Below are 16,023 nucleotides of genomic sequence, written 5' to 3'. Positions count from 1 at the left end.
TTTTGTCAACTTAGCTTTATGTAAAGTTCTTATTGCCAGAAACCAAAAAAAAAAGTCATTCAAAAGGCATTACATGATCTCATACATAAAAATTAATATCCACTTCTATATCTTTTTTTTTGTTGAATATATATATATGATAACTTGCTTAAAGAGAGTCCACATTAAACTTTATAACACATTTGACTGATAAAATAATAAAAAAATGACTTTTTTTTTTCGTTTTTTTTTTCTACATATGGATTCACAATTCTACTGATAAACGTGAGGAAAAATTTGATAAATGAAAAATGAAATCTTTTAACAGGCGAATCATAAAATGAATCTGCATAGAGAAAAAAGTTATACAATTTAAAACTGAAATTGGTCAAAAACAAAGTTCATAGAGAAAAACAAAAGTAGCAACACGAGTATGAATTCACACACGTACCATTGAATTATATCCCATTTATACTTTTTACTACATAATTTACTTATTTCCAAACCAACTAGCCAAAACCAAAATCATAATAATATTCTTCTCTCTCTACCTTTTTTTTTTTGAGTTTCAAAATGCATAAATACGAGAAAGGGAGACGAAGACCCAATTAATGTCCAAGCACCAATCTAGCTAGACCTCTTAGGAAAAAAAAACCTAAAAACCTAATCCCCAAACCTAAAAAGGCTTCTCTCCTCTCTTCTTCTTTGTCTCCTCTTTGCTCTTTTTGTTTCTCTCTTCATTGTTGTTCTTCACCATGTCTAATGAAACCAGAGATCTCTACAACTACCAATACCCTCCATCGTTTTCCTTGCACGAAATGATGAATCTGCCTACTTCAAATCCATCTTCTTATGGAAACATCATCTCATCACAAGTAGATCCCTCTTCTTACTCCTTCACCGATTGCCTCCAAAGTACTCCAGGAGCGTATGAACCTCTAATTCACAAAACTTTTGGTCTATCTCCCTCTTCCTCAGAGGTTTTCAACTCTTCCATCGATCAAGAATCCAACCGCGATGTTACTAATAATGACGTAATCAATGGTGGTGCATGCACCGAGACTACAACTAGGGTATCTGCATCCTCTTCCTCTAGTGAGGCTGATCATCCCGGTGAAGATTCCGGTAAGAGCGGGAGGAAACGAGAGTTAATCGGAGATGAAGAAGATCAAAGTTCCAAAAAAGTGTAAGTCATAATTATATATATAGGATTGTTGATGGAATAATATATGGAATATCAATTTATTCTAGCATGTGTATACTAATTTTATGGTGTGTATATATGATTTCAGTGGGAAAACAAAAAAGAACGAGGTGAAGAAACAAAGAGAGCCACGAGTCTCTTTTATGACTAAAAGTGAAGTTGATCATCTTGAAGATGGTTATAGATGGAGAAAATACGGCCAAAAGGCTGTTAAAAATAGCCCTTATCCAAGGTAAAATTACTTATTTCCTTTTTCTTTTCTTTTTTTTTTTGCATTTGCGTTGCTAACTTGATAGAGTCTATTGTTATTAGTTTGACCGTAAAAATGTGTAAGAAAAATGCGGACCATTATAGTGAAACTGATATTAGCCAATGCAATCGAAAATATAGGAGTTACTATAGATGTACAACGCAAAGGTGCAACGTGAAGAAACGAGTGGAGAGATCGTTTCAAGATCCAACGGTTGTGATTACAACTTACGAGGGTCAACACAACCATCCAATTCCGACTAATCTCCGGGGAAGTTCTGCCGCGGCTGCTATGTTCTCCGCAGACGGCCTCATGACTCCGAGAAGCTTTGCACATGATATGTTTCGGACGGCGGCTTATACTAACGGCGGTGCTGCGGCCGCTGCCTTGGATTATGGATATGGACAAAGTGGTTATGGTAATGTGAATGCAAACCCTACTTCTCATCAAGAGTATAATCATAATGGGGGTGATCAATATGAGCTGTTGAGGGAGATTTTTCCTTCAGTTTTCTTCAAGCAAGAGCCTTGATGGATCATTGTTATAACTACATATATGCACTCATATATACTACTATATATATACATATATATTGAGAGAGATAGTATATATATTGAGAGAGAGAACAAAACTTATATGTATAACTTAAGATCTTAGTTTGTCTCTCTTGTTTGCATGTACATATCTTTTCATGAGAGAATGAGACGGAGATTGGGTTTTGATTATATTTGATGATGTTTGATACTTTTTTCGCTTCGACTTTGTAAAATTATATTTTCCTTTTTTGGGTAGTTTTTTTGAACATTATGATATTATGTTGTAGTTTTTTTTCCTTGTTGTTTCTATCATCATATGTAGAAGGGAAAAGACATAACTCTAGCTAGGATTCTAGGATATTTCCTCCCAAATGTTGATTATATATGTGTTTTTTTGGGAAACTTCATTTTTAAATTACTAGTTCAAACTATAAGCTTATTATTTTAAAATTATGGTTGTTCATTGTGAACATTGATCACTAATTCTCACAATTTTTAAAAATTTAGATACTTTGAAAATATCAACAAGCTCATATGAGATGAAGAATATATAATTGAAATTTTAATATAAGGGTGTCGTCGATATTAAAAATTTAAGTTGTGGACGACGAATATCTATGAGTGTGAACAAGTGAAGTAAAAAACCAAACCAAGTTGAGTTCTACCTTAGCTTGTGTCCTAAGAGAAATGGACCCAAATACAGATTTGACAACCTTCTGCTTTCTATCTTATCCACACACACATGGAAACATATAGTCTGTGGACCAATAATATTACCCCTACCATCAAAACTGAAAACAATGTTTAAATTCCATTAGTGAGAAATTTAAGTAAGAATACAAAATAATAATAATAAAACGTTCTTTTTTGAATATATACCAAATCTCAAACTTGTAAAGAGAACGATGCGAAGAAAGAACCTCAGAGAAAAATATCTCTTTAGTAACCTTATGATTGATGAACGTACGAGAACTAGTTTATTGATAACATATTTTGAAGAAAAAAAATCCAAATATTTATCCAACAATAGCAAATTCCAACTAAAAGTGTTGATGCAAACAGTAATTAAATTATATCTTACAATCCGAGAGGAGGTAAATAAAATGCAATAATTCTCTGTAAATAAAATGTATTTTATGACGAAAACAATACCAAATTTCTGACTAAAAGTAATAGTAGTAGTAGTAGTATTTTGGAGCGCATTTATGTCATATACCAAGGTCACTGAATTTAATTAGCTGAAAACATCAGATGTGATGATTCATGAGAGAGCATATCATAGATCATGCATGTGGCTTTCTGAATTCCAACATGCGTGCTCCAATGTAATTACAAAAATCTTTATAGAAAAAATAGTTCCATCATAGATATTAGATCATGTAACTTTCATTTTCCTATTTGAAAAACTATATTAAATTTTAAAATTCAACTGATATGTCCAATCTCGAATCTGTTCATGATTAATTATCATACTCAATTTGTATTAAGTCACTTCCAACATACAGTAGTATTTAAGTGTTGTGAGTTGTGACACATTCACAGTTCTCACTCGCAAAATTCGCATTGGAGTATTTTTAGACAAGAAAAGAGAACTTGAAAGTTCTATCAATAATTTTAACAAAGCTAAGATGGTAGGTAAGTTCGCAAAAACGTTATAGCAATTTTGTGAAACATACATATATATATATATATATAATATATATAACCTTTATATATTCTAGATTTTGACTAAATGCGTACATGTTTTGACTGAGAATGTTTTGGCCTACACAGATGTGATCAAACCAAGTCCAATCATAAATCGATTCATACGGAAAAATCTATTTGACACAAATCTGTATTAGATGAAACATATATTTTAGTATTTTACTAATTTTCAGCAATATATTAATTTGCTGATACAAACAAAATCTCAATGATAATGATTTTTTTTTAAAAAACTTTTTCGGGGTCGTTATCACATTCACCTAACAAAAACAAAAAAGAAAGCAAGAATGTTAGAAAGAGAAGCAAAGTTATAAAAGATCTTCCGGGAGAATCAAGTAATTGCCAAACCTCCTAGTCCCTAGACAACTATAATGATATGACAAAACATTTTAGAATATAGCAAAAACATACTTACATACAAGTCTAGAAAGCTCCGTTGTTTAAAAACTGAAAAAGAATCTTTTATTTTATAAGAGAATAAATTTATTACGTCAATTGCCAATGACCGATTGGTTTTGTACTATTCATCAAATTGAAAAATGCATGGATATTGTTCAAAATGTTTTTAGTTGACAAACTCATCATGGGTTCATGCAAAATGTTACACATGAAGACATAAACTCACTTTGGGTCAGGCAAAATACTAAAAATATGAAATCCTTTGTATTATCAACAAAATATATTAAAAAAACATGTGTAATATATAGAGTTTATAAACAAGTAAACAACTACTGTGTAATATATAGAGCTTTTGTAATATATGCTTTATAGGGATATCATTGGTCTTATTGTTTTACCACCTCCTTTTTGACTTACATTTCATATTATAATGTTTTTGAAAGTATATGATATGTTTCGAATGACCAATCTTCTTAATCAATAATTGGAGTTTGCTGGTAAATAAACAATGTATTCACTATCCATCATACATCTTTGATACGTCTCTTCTTATCCAAATGAAATACAAATACAATAATCCAAATTTTAGGCACGTCAATCCAATTATTTAAGTGTCAACCTTATTACTGGACATAAATAAATTACACACTACAACACTATTAAGTATTAACACGAAATTATCCAAATCGATCGTTTCCTAAAAATTCTCCAAATATTGTAACAAATGGGCCAGAAAATAATAAAAATTCAAATTGAGCAGCCCAAAGTTGTGATCCAATGAACGGTTAAGCTCTCTGGAAGCTCCTACAAGCTCAGGTGGTGGGAAAGAAGAAAAGAGAGATCGTGGGGGTAAAAAGAAAACGGTAAAAAAAACTGTAAAAAATGATTTTTTTTTTTTCCCTTACAATTAAAATTTACAGTTTTGCAAAGCAGAAGTGAACTTTCGAAAACACTCTTGAAAGCAGTTTTCAATCTTTAGTAGCACTGATCGAGATGGAGAGTTTTCGTTACCTGAAAATTTTCTTAATCTTCATCTCCACATTATCTTCCTCTGTAGCAGGAACCTTGTCTCTGCGAAACAGAGAAGACAAAAGCTCTGTTTCCCTTGTTAATGTCCGTAGCTTCGGTGCTCGAGCTAATGATCACAGAGACCACACCAAGGTTTACTACAGATCTGTGTTTTTATTTGTAGATTCATCTATTTAGTTACAAGAATCAGCTAATGAATTGATGTTTTTCTTTTAAAGGCCTTTCTAGCAGCATGGGACAAGGCATGTAAATCATCTTCAAGCTCTGTACATCTTATAATCCCAAGAGGTGAATTCTCTGTTGGTCCTCTTAGATTCTCTGGTCCTTGCACTAACGTATCAAATCTCACTGTCCGAGTTAAGGTACTGTAGTTTCCAACGTACACTCTCCAAATCTGTCTTTGTTTTGTCATTTGTGTTTGATTTAATGGTTTCTTTCTGCTCACGTAAATGAAATTAGGGTCATCTCAAGGCATCAACTGATCTGTCAAAGTATAGATCAGGCGGTGGTTGGATTAATTTTGAATGGATCAATGGCTTAACTCTTACCGGAGGTGGTACATTTGACGGTCAAGGCGCTTTAGCTTGGCCGTTTAATAACTGCACTTCTGATTCTAAGTGCAAACTCCTCCCAACTGTGAGATATACTCTACAATCATTGAGTTTTGATTTTAAGTTTTCTCTTTTCTTTAATCAAAACCATGCTGTTGATTTCAGAGCTTGAAGTTTGTGGGGATGAACAGAACAGTTGTAAGAAGGATAAGCTCAGTGAACAGCAAGTTTTTTCACATAGCGTTAGTAGAGTGCAGAGACTTCAAAGGCACAAGACTCAACATCACTGCTCCATCTGATAGTCCAAATACAGATGGTATCCACATCGAACGCAGCTCGAATGTGTATTTCTCGCGTTCACATATCGCAACTGGAGATGATTGTGTTTCCATAGGACAAGGAAATTCTCGGATCACAATCACAAGTATCAAATGCGGACCAGGACATGGTATCAGGTAAAAATGTAACAAAACCGCTTTTTGTTTTGTAATTTGTTTCTGCTGTTGAGTTTATTAAACGGTTTTGTTTTCTTTTTGCGTTTAAAGCGTTGGGAGTTTAGGGAGATATCCAAATGAGAAAAATGTAAAGGGGCTGGTGGTGAAGGATTGTAAGATGAGTGGTACGACTAATGGGATAAGGATCAAAACTTGGGCTAATTCTCCTGGTCTAAGTGCTGCTACCAACATGACTTTTCAGAACATTATTATGAACAATGTGACTAATCCAATCATTATTGATCAGTCTTACTGTCCTTTCTCTTCTTGCATTACAAATGTGAGTCTTCTTTAACACTCGAGATAATAATGTTTTTAACTGAAATGGGTCTGAGAGATTTGTTTTGATTGATTTTTTTGTTGTTTTTTGTAGGTACCTTCGAAGGTTAAGCTGAGTGATATATACTTTAAGAACATAAGAGGCACATCATCTTCACGGGTCGCGGTGCAGCTGCATTGTAGCAGAGGAATGCCATGTAAAAAAGTATACTTGGAGAATGTTCATCTTGATCTTTCTTCTTCTTTTGGAGGAAGAAAACAGAGCAGAAACAGAGGAGACGAAGCTGTCTCTTCTTCTTGTAGAAACGTTAGAGTTAATTACATCGGGACTCAACTCCCACCTCCATGTCACTAATCATCATCATTCATCATCACTATGATCGATTCATCATTTTGAAGTTTCTCTTTGTAATGAACTATTGTGCTTTCTTTTGGGACACGTTTTCTTCATATGGGTCAGATTAAGTTTGAAAATTTTTTCTATACATAAATTGCTAGTACCCTTATTAGGATACAATCTTGGCTAAATAATAAAAGAAATATGATTAGACAATAGTGGTTGGTAATAAAATTTGGTTCGTTAAAAGATTGGATCCTACAAAAATGGAGGAAATGGTTCATTCCAAGAGTGCCATTTAACAATTTCCGGGTAATGGCTAATAGCACAAAATAATAACAATATAGCACTTATTTTTTAAACTGAAATCTTAATGTATAATAAAACCAAGTTTGTTTATATATAAGAATAATTTATGCATTCGCCTTTGCCTGTTATATAAGTAAGCAACACCATCTTTATTTGTTCCCTCAGATATTGCTCCTTCCGGTTTCTAAGATGGAACTAGAATCAGAAACTCAAGAACTCCATCTTCGCGTAAATGGTGGTAAGTATTCTAACAGATTCTCCGGCGTAGAGCTTCTTGTGTTCTTGTCTTACTACTTATGTTCTTGTTCGGTTTTCATGTTTTGATGTAGAACCTGAAGGGAAATTTCCAACAAAAGAGAGAAGTCACAACTACTCATGGAGGTTAAGAGTGTCTCTCTACGTCACTCTCCTCTTAGCTGGAGAGACAATAGCCACTCTTTTCGGTAGACTTTACTACGAAAAAGGCGGTAAAAGCACATGGCTCGAGACCTTGGTTCAGCTTGTTGGGTTCCCTCTAACCCTTCCTTGCTATTACTACATAAAGTCTGAGCCGTCCAACACTAAAACCAAAACCAAAAACGCTTATTCTTCTTTCTTGCCACTATCTTTAGTGTATATTGGACTTGGCTTGCTTGTTGCTGCACACTGTGTTATGTACTCCTTTGGATTACTCTACCTTCCTGTCTCAACTTTCTCTTTGATCTCTGCGTCACAATTGGCTTTTAATGCCATCTTCTCTTACTTCCTAAATTCACAAAAAATTACTCCTTTCATACTCAATTCACTTGTTCTCTTAACCACATCTTCTACACTTCTAGTTCTCCAAGATGAGCCTGAATCTTCTTATTCTTCTTCCTCTAAGTCCAATTATGTGATTGGATACATCTGCGCGATCGGTAGCTCAGCTGGCTATTCCCTGGTGCTTTCTTTAACAGATTACACGTTCGAAAAGATCCTAAGGAAATATACTTTCAAGGTGATTTTAGATATGGCTACGTATCCGTCTTTAGTGGCTACTATTGCAGTTGTGGTTGGACTTTTTGGAAGTGGTGGGTGGAAAATGTTGAGGATGGAGATGGATGAGTTTGAACTTGGGAAAGGCTCGTACGTTTTGATAGCTATCGGTTCGACGATATCATGGCAAGCTTGTTTGATTGGTAGTATTGGTCTGATTCTTGAAGTTTCATCTCTATTTTCTAATGTCATAAGCACTCTTTGTTTACCCGTTGTTCCTGTTCTCGCTGTTTTGTTCTTCCACGATGAGATGAACGGAATCAAGTTTATTGCAATGCTTTTGGCCATGTGGGGATTTGTTTCGTATGCTTACCAGCATTATGTCGATGAGCGAAATCCAGAAGAAGAGCAAGAGCTTCCTCAACCTGAAGAAGAAAAAGAAGTAACACAAGATGATAAAAGTTATGTCCAAGCTTAGAGTTAGACAAAGTTCCACCAACCAAAGCTTGTAAATGTGAACCAACAATATAATATAGTTAACAGTTTAAATTATAAACACTAGAATAATACTGGAAACTTACTAAAATATTAAGTGTACTCAAGGGTCTCTCTGTCTTTCATGTATCTTTTTTTACTTCTGAATACAATTCAAGACTCAAGTGATAAGAGGACACAAAACCAAATACATCAACATCAAGTTAGAAAAGAAAAAAATGTCAAGTAGACACTCTAAAATGAGGGAACAAATTACTGTAAAGACTAAATTGTCTATATAGAATTAAGACATTTACCAATTTACTCACCATTTTTGAATTTTCTATTCCATGTTCTGTGACTTTCATTTTCAAAACCACAATTACTATTTTGCAGTTTTAAGTTTCAACACTGACAAAGTTACCTAGGATTTATATGCATGCTTGTCAAAGTTTGTTTCACTTCACTTTTGTTTTTATTATATAGAGATTTGGAGACTTCTTTACCCACATTTTATAATTTACTCCACGTATGCCACCTTTTAAAATTCCCGTCATTTTTTGGTAATTTGTTAAGTTTCAAAACTGACAACATTTATTTCCCCTCGATTTTATATGCAAATATATATTTTTATTAAATAAAAGAATAATATATTTACCTAAATTATTTTATTAAATATAAGATTTTAGGATGGAAACATTTACCTGAATTATTATATCTTCACTTGTGTTTCTGGATTATATTCCTACTTTATGTGGTTTTATGTAAATATTTAAGACTAATATATTAATATATTTGGTAATTTTTATTTAACTAAATTTTATGATAGAATCTTTTTTTGATGACTAATTTATTTTTATTTGGTTAAAACCTTAAGATGGTTTGTTGACCTTCCTCTCTTTTCAATTCTTTTTCTCTTATATAATAGATACTTTCTGTAACGCATTTGCATGTATTAGTAAATCAAGTATACATCATCTTTATTTGTTCCCTGAGATATAGCTCCCCTCTGGTTTCTATGATGGAAATAGAATCAGAAACTCAAGAACTCTGTCTCCACGTCAATGGTGGTAAGTAGTTTACACTCAAGAACATGATTCAATCAATCAAACAATCAGAAAATCCGGCATAGATAGAGCCTCTTGTGATCTTGTCTTTATATACTCATGTTCTTGTTCTGTTTTATCTGTTAATGATAGAACATGCAAGGAAATTTTCTACGGAACAAAGAAGTCACGGCTACTCGTGGAGGATAAAAGTGTCTCTCTATGTATTTCTCCTCTTAGCTGGAGAGACAATGGCCACTCTTTTAGGTAGACTTTACTATGAAAAAGGCGGTAAGAGTACATGGCTTGAGACCTTGGTTCAACTTGTTGGGTTTCCTTTAACCTTTCCTTGTTATTATTACATAAACCCTGAGCCTTCCAAGACTAAATCCATCACCAAAGAAGCTACCTCCTTCTTGACACTATCTATAGTGTATATTGGAATTGGCTTGGTTGTTGTTGGACAGAGTGGTTTATACTCTTTTGGATTACTCTACCTTCCTGTCTCAACTTTCTCTTTGATATCTGCGTCTCAGTTGGCTTTTAATGCCGTCTTCTCTTACTTCTTAAACTCACAAAAGATTACACCTTTTATACTCAATTCACTTGTCCTCTTGACCTTATCTTCAACACTTCTTGTCATCCAACCTGAGCCTGAATCTTCTTCAAAGTCCTTGGCCAAATACAATTATGTGATTGGATACATCTGTGCGTTTGGTAGCTCAGCTGGGTATTCTTTGACGCTTTCGTTAATAGACTATGCTTTTGAAAAGGTTCTAAAGAAACACACTTTCAAAGAGATTTTAGATATGGACACATACCCATCTTTAGTAGCTACTTGTGTAGTTGTGGTTGGACTTTTTGGAAGTGGTGTGTGGAAAACGTTGAGGACAGATATGGAAGAGTTTAAACTTGGGAAACTGTCTTACATATTGATAAATATCGGTTCCACGATATCATGGCAAGCTTTTTCCATTGGTTGTTTGGGTTTGATCCTTGAAGTTTCATCGCTTTTCTCAAATGTCATAAGCACTGTTGGTTTACCTATTGTTCCTTTTCTCGGTGTTGTATTCTTCCACGATGAGATGAGTGGAATCAAGTTGATTGCATTGGTTTTGGCCATATGGGGATTTGTTTCTTATGCTTATAACGACTATGTCGATGATCAAAAACCAGAAGAAGCAACTCAGGAGAAAGAGGAAGAAGAGATGATGAAGCTTTCTCAACCTGAAGAAGATGCACCAGAAGAAAACAGTCATATCCAAGCTTAGTTAAAGATACAAGAACCAAAACTCTTGTAATTTTGCACTAATATCATTTCAAGTAAGCAGTTACATATAAAGTAGACTAGACTAGACACCACAACAAGAAAATTAAAAACTTTCTAAATGTCAAGTGTAGTTGAAACCCCTTGTCTTGTTGTATCGTTTGTTGACTTTCTAAATCCACTAAATAGACACTAACACTCGACCCACTAAAAGATTAAAATAAGAGAAAAAAACAAAGCCATACACTTTTTTCGTTTTTCCTTATCATGTGGGACACTCGAGCCAATAATTACAATACGAGCCTACCTCTAATAAAATAGGATGATGCATGATATGCTCAAATTAATCCCTAGAGCTACTCTCTCAAACAAGAGATCAATTGCAGTACTTAGGGGTCGAATCCACAGAGACTCAAGATCAAACACAATAGACTGTAAAGTTTTGTAAATTACGCTAAACAAGTTAAATTGAATTAAAATAAAGCAATGCAATATTTAAATAAAAGTGATGTGAATTCAGAAAATCAAAAGAGCTAAGCCTAGGGAATTTCTCAGGAAATTATGAAATATTAAATCAGATAAATTAATTAAGGTTCATGCAATAAAATCAGATCTAGAACTCTAAACTTTTGGTAAATTAAATCAGTTCTCACTGCAAATAATATCTAAATTTAAAACCAGAAAATCCAAATCTCTTTGTAAAATTCCAAGTAATAAATCAGCTTTAAAAACAGGTTTAGATAAGTTCACAGAATTATTCATTCAAATCTCTTTGTAATAAACAATTCTGCTCATCAATGGTTTAATCAGGAAAACAATTATATTCTCATATCAATTTATTTCCCTAAGATAACAATTCTAGGTGATCAATCAAGAACTATTGTGAAGAACAACCAAAGATGAAGATCATAAAAGATTAAGAACCCTAAAAATCTCAGATCTAATAAATCATAAAAACCCTATGAAAAACCCTAAACCTAACAAGCAAATTACTCAGACATGATCAAAGAAGAACAAATCATAATTCTGAATAACATGAATAGATATTAAAAGTAAAAGAAAGAGTTTAGAAATTCTTCTCTCTACAAAGCAGATCAGATCTCTCCCAAAAAGCTCTCAATATCTCTCTCAAAAACTGCTAGAAAATAACTTAAGGGTTTGGAAAATCTAAAAACACTATTTATATGTCCTAAAACACGTCAGGGACTTATGTTGCAAATATGGAAAACTTTGGGGCAACTTTTGTAAAACTTCCAATTTTTGGGTCTTGAGTCGGCAGAAAGGGGTGTCGACCGATGCTCTTAAGTGGTGTCGATCGACACTCTTGTCTTGATCCGAGATTTCTGCTCCAAAACGATCCAAATTGCTCCATTTCGCTCCTTTCATGCCAAAATCCTAGAAAACCTGTAAAGACTCAAAAACATCCTAGAAAACACATCAAAAGACTCTAAAAGACTCCTTATATCATGGTTAAAAAACCACAAAAACCATGATATATCAACTCCCCCAGACTTAACCTTTGCTTGCCCTCAAGCAAAACATAAGCTTAGACCTGTGAAAGAGGTTTGAAAACAGGGAACTCACTCAATTGCAGATTATTCTTATTCACACTCTTCATTTACCTGACTCAAGAACTTACTTCTTATACTCAACCATGATTAGCATCAACATTCCTTACTCAAATCCCACAATCCTTTAGAATCTCTGAAATCTCCATTGTCATCTCATTATATAAATTAAAGCAAGTACATGTGAGTTCTTACCTTGGGTGTATCGAACAGTGGCATATGGACTCTTTTCAGGCCAAGACATTCTTCTTACATCTCCTTTCCTCTCCCTTTTCTCACTTCCATTATTTTTTCTTCTTTCTATTTTTTTTTCTTAATCAAAGGTGTAAGCGAATACCGGGGTCATCGGTAATTTACCTACCCCTCACTTCCAAGCTTTGTGTGATCATTTGACTCAAGAGTAGAATAATGAGGTCACTGGTAATTTACCTACCTCTCTAAACTGATCAAAATCATCTCATCTTTTATTCTCTTTTTTTCTGATTTTTTTTTAAGCACTGAAGGGAAGAGAGAGGGGAGACATACTTTGAAAAATTGCACTGTCTTGTATGGCCTGAAGAAGAAGTCTAGTCCACTGATTTCCAACCCCAAAGTAAGAGATTAAGTCCGGTTAAAATCCTGATAAAAGTTGAGACAACGTTAGATCAATCAGATATCCATTGAATAAGGGCTTTCAGGATTGTTGATAAGGCTCATAGTCTTTCTAAGCTTCAGTTCTGAGATCAAGCATAAACAAATAATCATTAGAGTGTTAGCCAAATAAGAGAAATCATTAGTCAAGATCATAATTCCCAAAGATAAAAAGAAAAATTTTGAAAAATTTGACTCAAACTTTATGGTTTTGACTGACACAACTGAAACTCAAAAACAGAAAACATAGTTAGTACTAACCTCCCCCAGACTTAAACAACACTGTCCCCAGTGTTATCAAGTAAGAGGAAAGCAAAAATAAAAATAAAATAAATAAAAATCAAAATCAAAAGAAAAAGAAAAACCTACCAGTGGGTTGCCTCCCACTAAGCGCTTGTTTTCAGTCATTAGCTTGACTGTGCTGGAGCTCAGGAACCTGGTGGAGCAGAACATGGCATTGAAATCCTCTTCATCCATGGTGGTGTATAAGCTTTAGGTGCATGAGGTCTGCCAAGGATGTTAGGAACAGGACCAGGGCGGGATTTAGGTATGGGATTGCTTTTCTTATGCCCTGCAAAATCATCAACAGAAGAAACAAGCGCTCTACGATAATCTCGTGGCTTGGTTAACTGCAAAACAGTTTTTATCTCTTTGAAATTCTTATTGGTGATTTGAAGAGGTTTAGGAGAAGGAGAGGTGTACCTTTGCCTTACCTGAGGGCTTTGGAGTGTGGATTGAGAGACTTTCTGTTGGGGAAAAGGATTCTGACTTGGAACATCAGTTTTGGAGCTGTTCTGTCTCGGTCGTGGAGGGGTGTCGATCGATACCGTCTTGGTGGCATCGATCGACACTGAGCCTGATGCTCGTGTTGCAGAAACTTTTTCAACAGAAAAAGTCTGTCCATCAATAGTAGGAGCTCTCCTCAGCTTATCCATCTCAAAATGCATACTCAATCCATCCACATTCAGTGTTATGTGTCCCTTCTGCACATAAATGACTGCACCAGCTGTAGCCAAGAAAAACCTTCCTAAGATGAGAGGATCTTTAGGCTCTTGATCATACTTCAGCACCACAAAGTCAGTGGGAATCATGAAGTTGCCAACCTCAACTGGAATATCCTCTAAAATACCTTCAGGAGTTCTTCTGGATCTATCAGCTAGGATTAGAGAAATCTGAGTTGGCTTGAATTCTGTCATCCCAAGTCTCACAGCAACAGAATGTGGCATCAAGTTGATGCTAGAGCCAAGGTCACAAAGTGAGTGTGAAAACCTTCCTGCTGAGATAGAGCAATCAAGTACAAAGCTTCCAGGATCTGGTAACTTCTCTGCAGTCTTACATTGAATGATTGCACTCACTTCCTTAGATACAACCACCTCCTGCTTCTTTTCCTTCTTCCTCTGAACAGGCTGGTTCAACAGAATTGCACTGACATCCTTAGTAAGCAGTGCTCCTTCTTCAGGACTCAAACCATTTGATACCATTCTCTTAACATAGCGCTTGAGTGGTGGTGAAAGCTTTATTGCATCAAACAAAGGCATCTCAATCATCACCTTATCCATCATTGCTTTGCATCTAGCTTCTTCCATCTCCTGCTTAGACTTTCTTGGCTTGGGAAAAGGAACCTTAGGCTTGTAGACCCTTTCAACTGTTGGAACCTGAGATTTTGCAGTTTCTGGGTTCGTCTGGCTAGAGTGTCGATCGACACCCAGGTGGTGTCGATCGATGCCATCATCTGGATCCGACAGATTGGCCGATTTTTCTCCTTGTTCTGCAGAAAAAATGTCACCATCATCTTCATCTCTCACTGATATGGCATTGCAAGCATGCTTGGGGTTTAACTCAGTTCTTCCAGGAAGAAAACCCTCTTGTCGTTTGACAGACCCAGCAGTCTGAATAACCTGATTCTCTAACTTCTTGACATGAATGTTCAATGCTTCTATCTTCCCATTCAGCTCAGTGTAGACATTGTCAATCTTTCCATTGAATGTCACTGTCAAATTCTCTTGACCTTGTAGAATCTGCTCAAGCATGGCCTCCATTCTACTCTCAGAAGAAGTCTTAGGAGGTGGAGACTGATAAGATGAGTTCCCATATGTCCTTGTATGGCCATTATTCTGTTGTTGCTGCTGATACTCTGGCTTGGAAGTGTAGCCTGAATAGTTCCCACTGTAAGGCCTATTGCCTTGCTGAGTTCCAAACCGCTGTCCCTGATACCCAGCTCCATACACATAGTTGACATCCTCCTCTGAATTCTCTGGCTCTGGCTCAAATGTCTCAACTTCAGCAGCAAATTGGACTGACTTCTTTCCCACAAGAAGATTGTGCACTGAATCAAGCTTAGCATTGACAGAAGCTAACTGGTTTGAATCAAATCCTCCATGCAATCTCTTCCTTTCAGCATCTGCTCCCTTAGTGCTATTGCTAGAAGCCAAATTCTCAATCAAAACTTCAGCATCTTCTGGCATTCTTGTCTTGAAATTCCCATGACTTGCAGCATCCAAAGCTAACTGATACTTCCAGTCACACCCTCTGAAGAAAATACTCAGCAATTGAACCCTTGAAAAACCATGGTGTGGACAGTCCCTCTGATAAGCTTTGAATCTCACCCAAGCTGCCTTGAATGCTTCATCTGGTCTTTGCTTGAAAGTGGATAGCTTGACTCTCAACTCATCTGACATTGCATCATCATAGAAATGGTTGAGGAAAGCCACTTTGACTTGTTGCCAAGATGTCAAAGATCCAGCTGGCAACTGCTTCAACCACTGAGATGCCTCTCCTGCAAGTGAGTATGGGAAGAGCTTGCAGAATATGAAGTCCTCAGTCACTCCATTAGCCTTGATACTGGTCACAAGATCCTCAAAATGCTCAATATGGTCCAGAGGCTTCTCATGGGGCAAAGCAGAGAAAGGTCTCTGCCCAACTAGCTGAAAGTAAGCAGGCTTCAGCTCAAAGTCATTCCTCTGGAATGGAGGAGGAACAATAGCAGACCGGTTCTCATACACCAGATCAG

General features: G+C 35.5%; 4 protein-coding genes and 1 pseudogene across 4 annotated transcripts; all 5 read left to right on the top strand.

Moving 5' to 3' along the window:
- Positions 1 to 475: 475 nt before the first annotated feature.
- Positions 476 to 2,240, top strand: LOC104731721 (WRKY transcription factor 28). Its single transcript, XM_010451194.3, has 3 exons — positions 476 to 1,165; positions 1,272 to 1,415; positions 1,574 to 2,240. Exons 1-3 carry the CDS (start codon positions 735 to 737, stop codon positions 1,962 to 1,964), a joined length of 966 nt encoding a protein of 321 aa, XP_010449496.1. The 5' UTR covers positions 476 to 734; the 3' UTR covers positions 1,965 to 2,240.
- Positions 2,241 to 4,938: 2,698 nt separating this feature from the next.
- LOC104731719 (exopolygalacturonase-like) lies at positions 4,939 to 6,911 on the top strand. Its single transcript, XM_019233566.2, has 6 exons — positions 4,939 to 5,236; positions 5,323 to 5,466; positions 5,564 to 5,740; positions 5,821 to 6,110; positions 6,201 to 6,429; positions 6,523 to 6,911. The coding sequence occupies exons 1-6, from the start codon at positions 5,069 to 5,071 to the stop codon at positions 6,781 to 6,783; spliced, it is 1,269 nt and encodes a 422-aa protein (XP_019089111.2). The 5' UTR covers positions 4,939 to 5,068; the 3' UTR covers positions 6,784 to 6,911.
- Positions 6,912 to 7,161: 250 nt separating this feature from the next.
- LOC104731718 (putative purine permease 6) lies at positions 7,162 to 8,614 on the top strand. The gene is made up of 2 exons (XM_010451192.2): positions 7,162 to 7,312; positions 7,404 to 8,614. Exons 1-2 carry the CDS (start codon positions 7,264 to 7,266, stop codon positions 8,504 to 8,506), a joined length of 1,152 nt encoding a protein of 383 aa, XP_010449494.1. The 5' UTR covers positions 7,162 to 7,263; the 3' UTR covers positions 8,507 to 8,614.
- An 800-nt stretch (positions 8,615 to 9,414) lies between these two features.
- On the top strand, positions 9,415 to 10,958 carry LOC104731717 (putative purine permease 6). Its single transcript, XM_010451191.3, has 2 exons — positions 9,415 to 9,572; positions 9,702 to 10,958. The coding sequence occupies exons 1-2, from the start codon at positions 9,521 to 9,523 to the stop codon at positions 10,817 to 10,819; spliced, it is 1,170 nt and encodes a 389-aa protein (XP_010449493.2). The 5' UTR covers positions 9,415 to 9,520; the 3' UTR covers positions 10,820 to 10,958.
- A 4,617-nt stretch (positions 10,959 to 15,575) lies between these two features.
- LOC147930520 (small nucleolar RNA R71) lies at positions 15,576 to 15,676 on the top strand (annotated as a pseudogene).
- The last annotated feature ends 347 nt before the right edge of the window (positions 15,677 to 16,023 follow it).

This window comes from Camelina sativa, chromosome 12 (genome assembly GCF_030686135.1).
Source record: "Camelina sativa cultivar CO46 ecotype springtype chromosome 12, ASM3068613v1".
Classification (NCBI taxonomy): Eukaryota; Viridiplantae; Streptophyta; class Magnoliopsida; order Brassicales; family Brassicaceae; genus Camelina; species Camelina sativa.
The sequence above is the reverse complement of the archived record's forward strand: the minus strand, read 5'-3'. Positions and strand labels throughout refer to the sequence as shown.

Coding starts and splice junctions, on each gene's coding strand:
- LOC104731721 (XM_010451194.3), top strand. CDS start 735: ATGTCTAATGAAACCAGAGATCTCTACAACTACCAATACCCTCCATCG. Junction 1,166..1,271: donor GATCAAAGTTCCAAAAAAGT/GTAAGTCATAAT, acceptor ATATGATTTCAG/TGGGAAAACAAAAAAGAACG. Junction 1,416..1,573: donor AAAAATAGCCCTTATCCAAG/GTAAAATTACTT, acceptor TCGAAAATATAG/GAGTTACTATAGATGTACAA.
- LOC104731719 (XM_019233566.2), top strand. CDS start 5,069: ATGGAGAGTTTTCGTTACCTGAAAATTTTCTTAATCTTCATCTCCACA. Junction 5,741..5,820: donor AGTGCAAACTCCTCCCAACT/GTGAGATATACT, acceptor TGTTGATTTCAG/AGCTTGAAGTTTGTGGGGAT. Junction 6,111..6,200: donor GGACCAGGACATGGTATCAG/GTAAAAATGTAA, acceptor TTGCGTTTAAAG/CGTTGGGAGTTTAGGGAGAT.
- LOC104731718 (XM_010451192.2), top strand. CDS start 7,264: ATGGAACTAGAATCAGAAACTCAAGAACTCCATCTTCGCGTAAATGGT. Junction 7,313..7,403: donor CCATCTTCGCGTAAATGGTG/GTAAGTATTCTA, acceptor GTTTTGATGTAG/AACCTGAAGGGAAATTTCCA.
- LOC104731717 (XM_010451191.3), top strand. CDS start 9,521: ATGATGGAAATAGAATCAGAAACTCAAGAACTCTGTCTCCACGTCAAT. Junction 9,573..9,701: donor CTGTCTCCACGTCAATGGTG/GTAAGTAGTTTA, acceptor TGTTAATGATAG/AACATGCAAGGAAATTTTCT.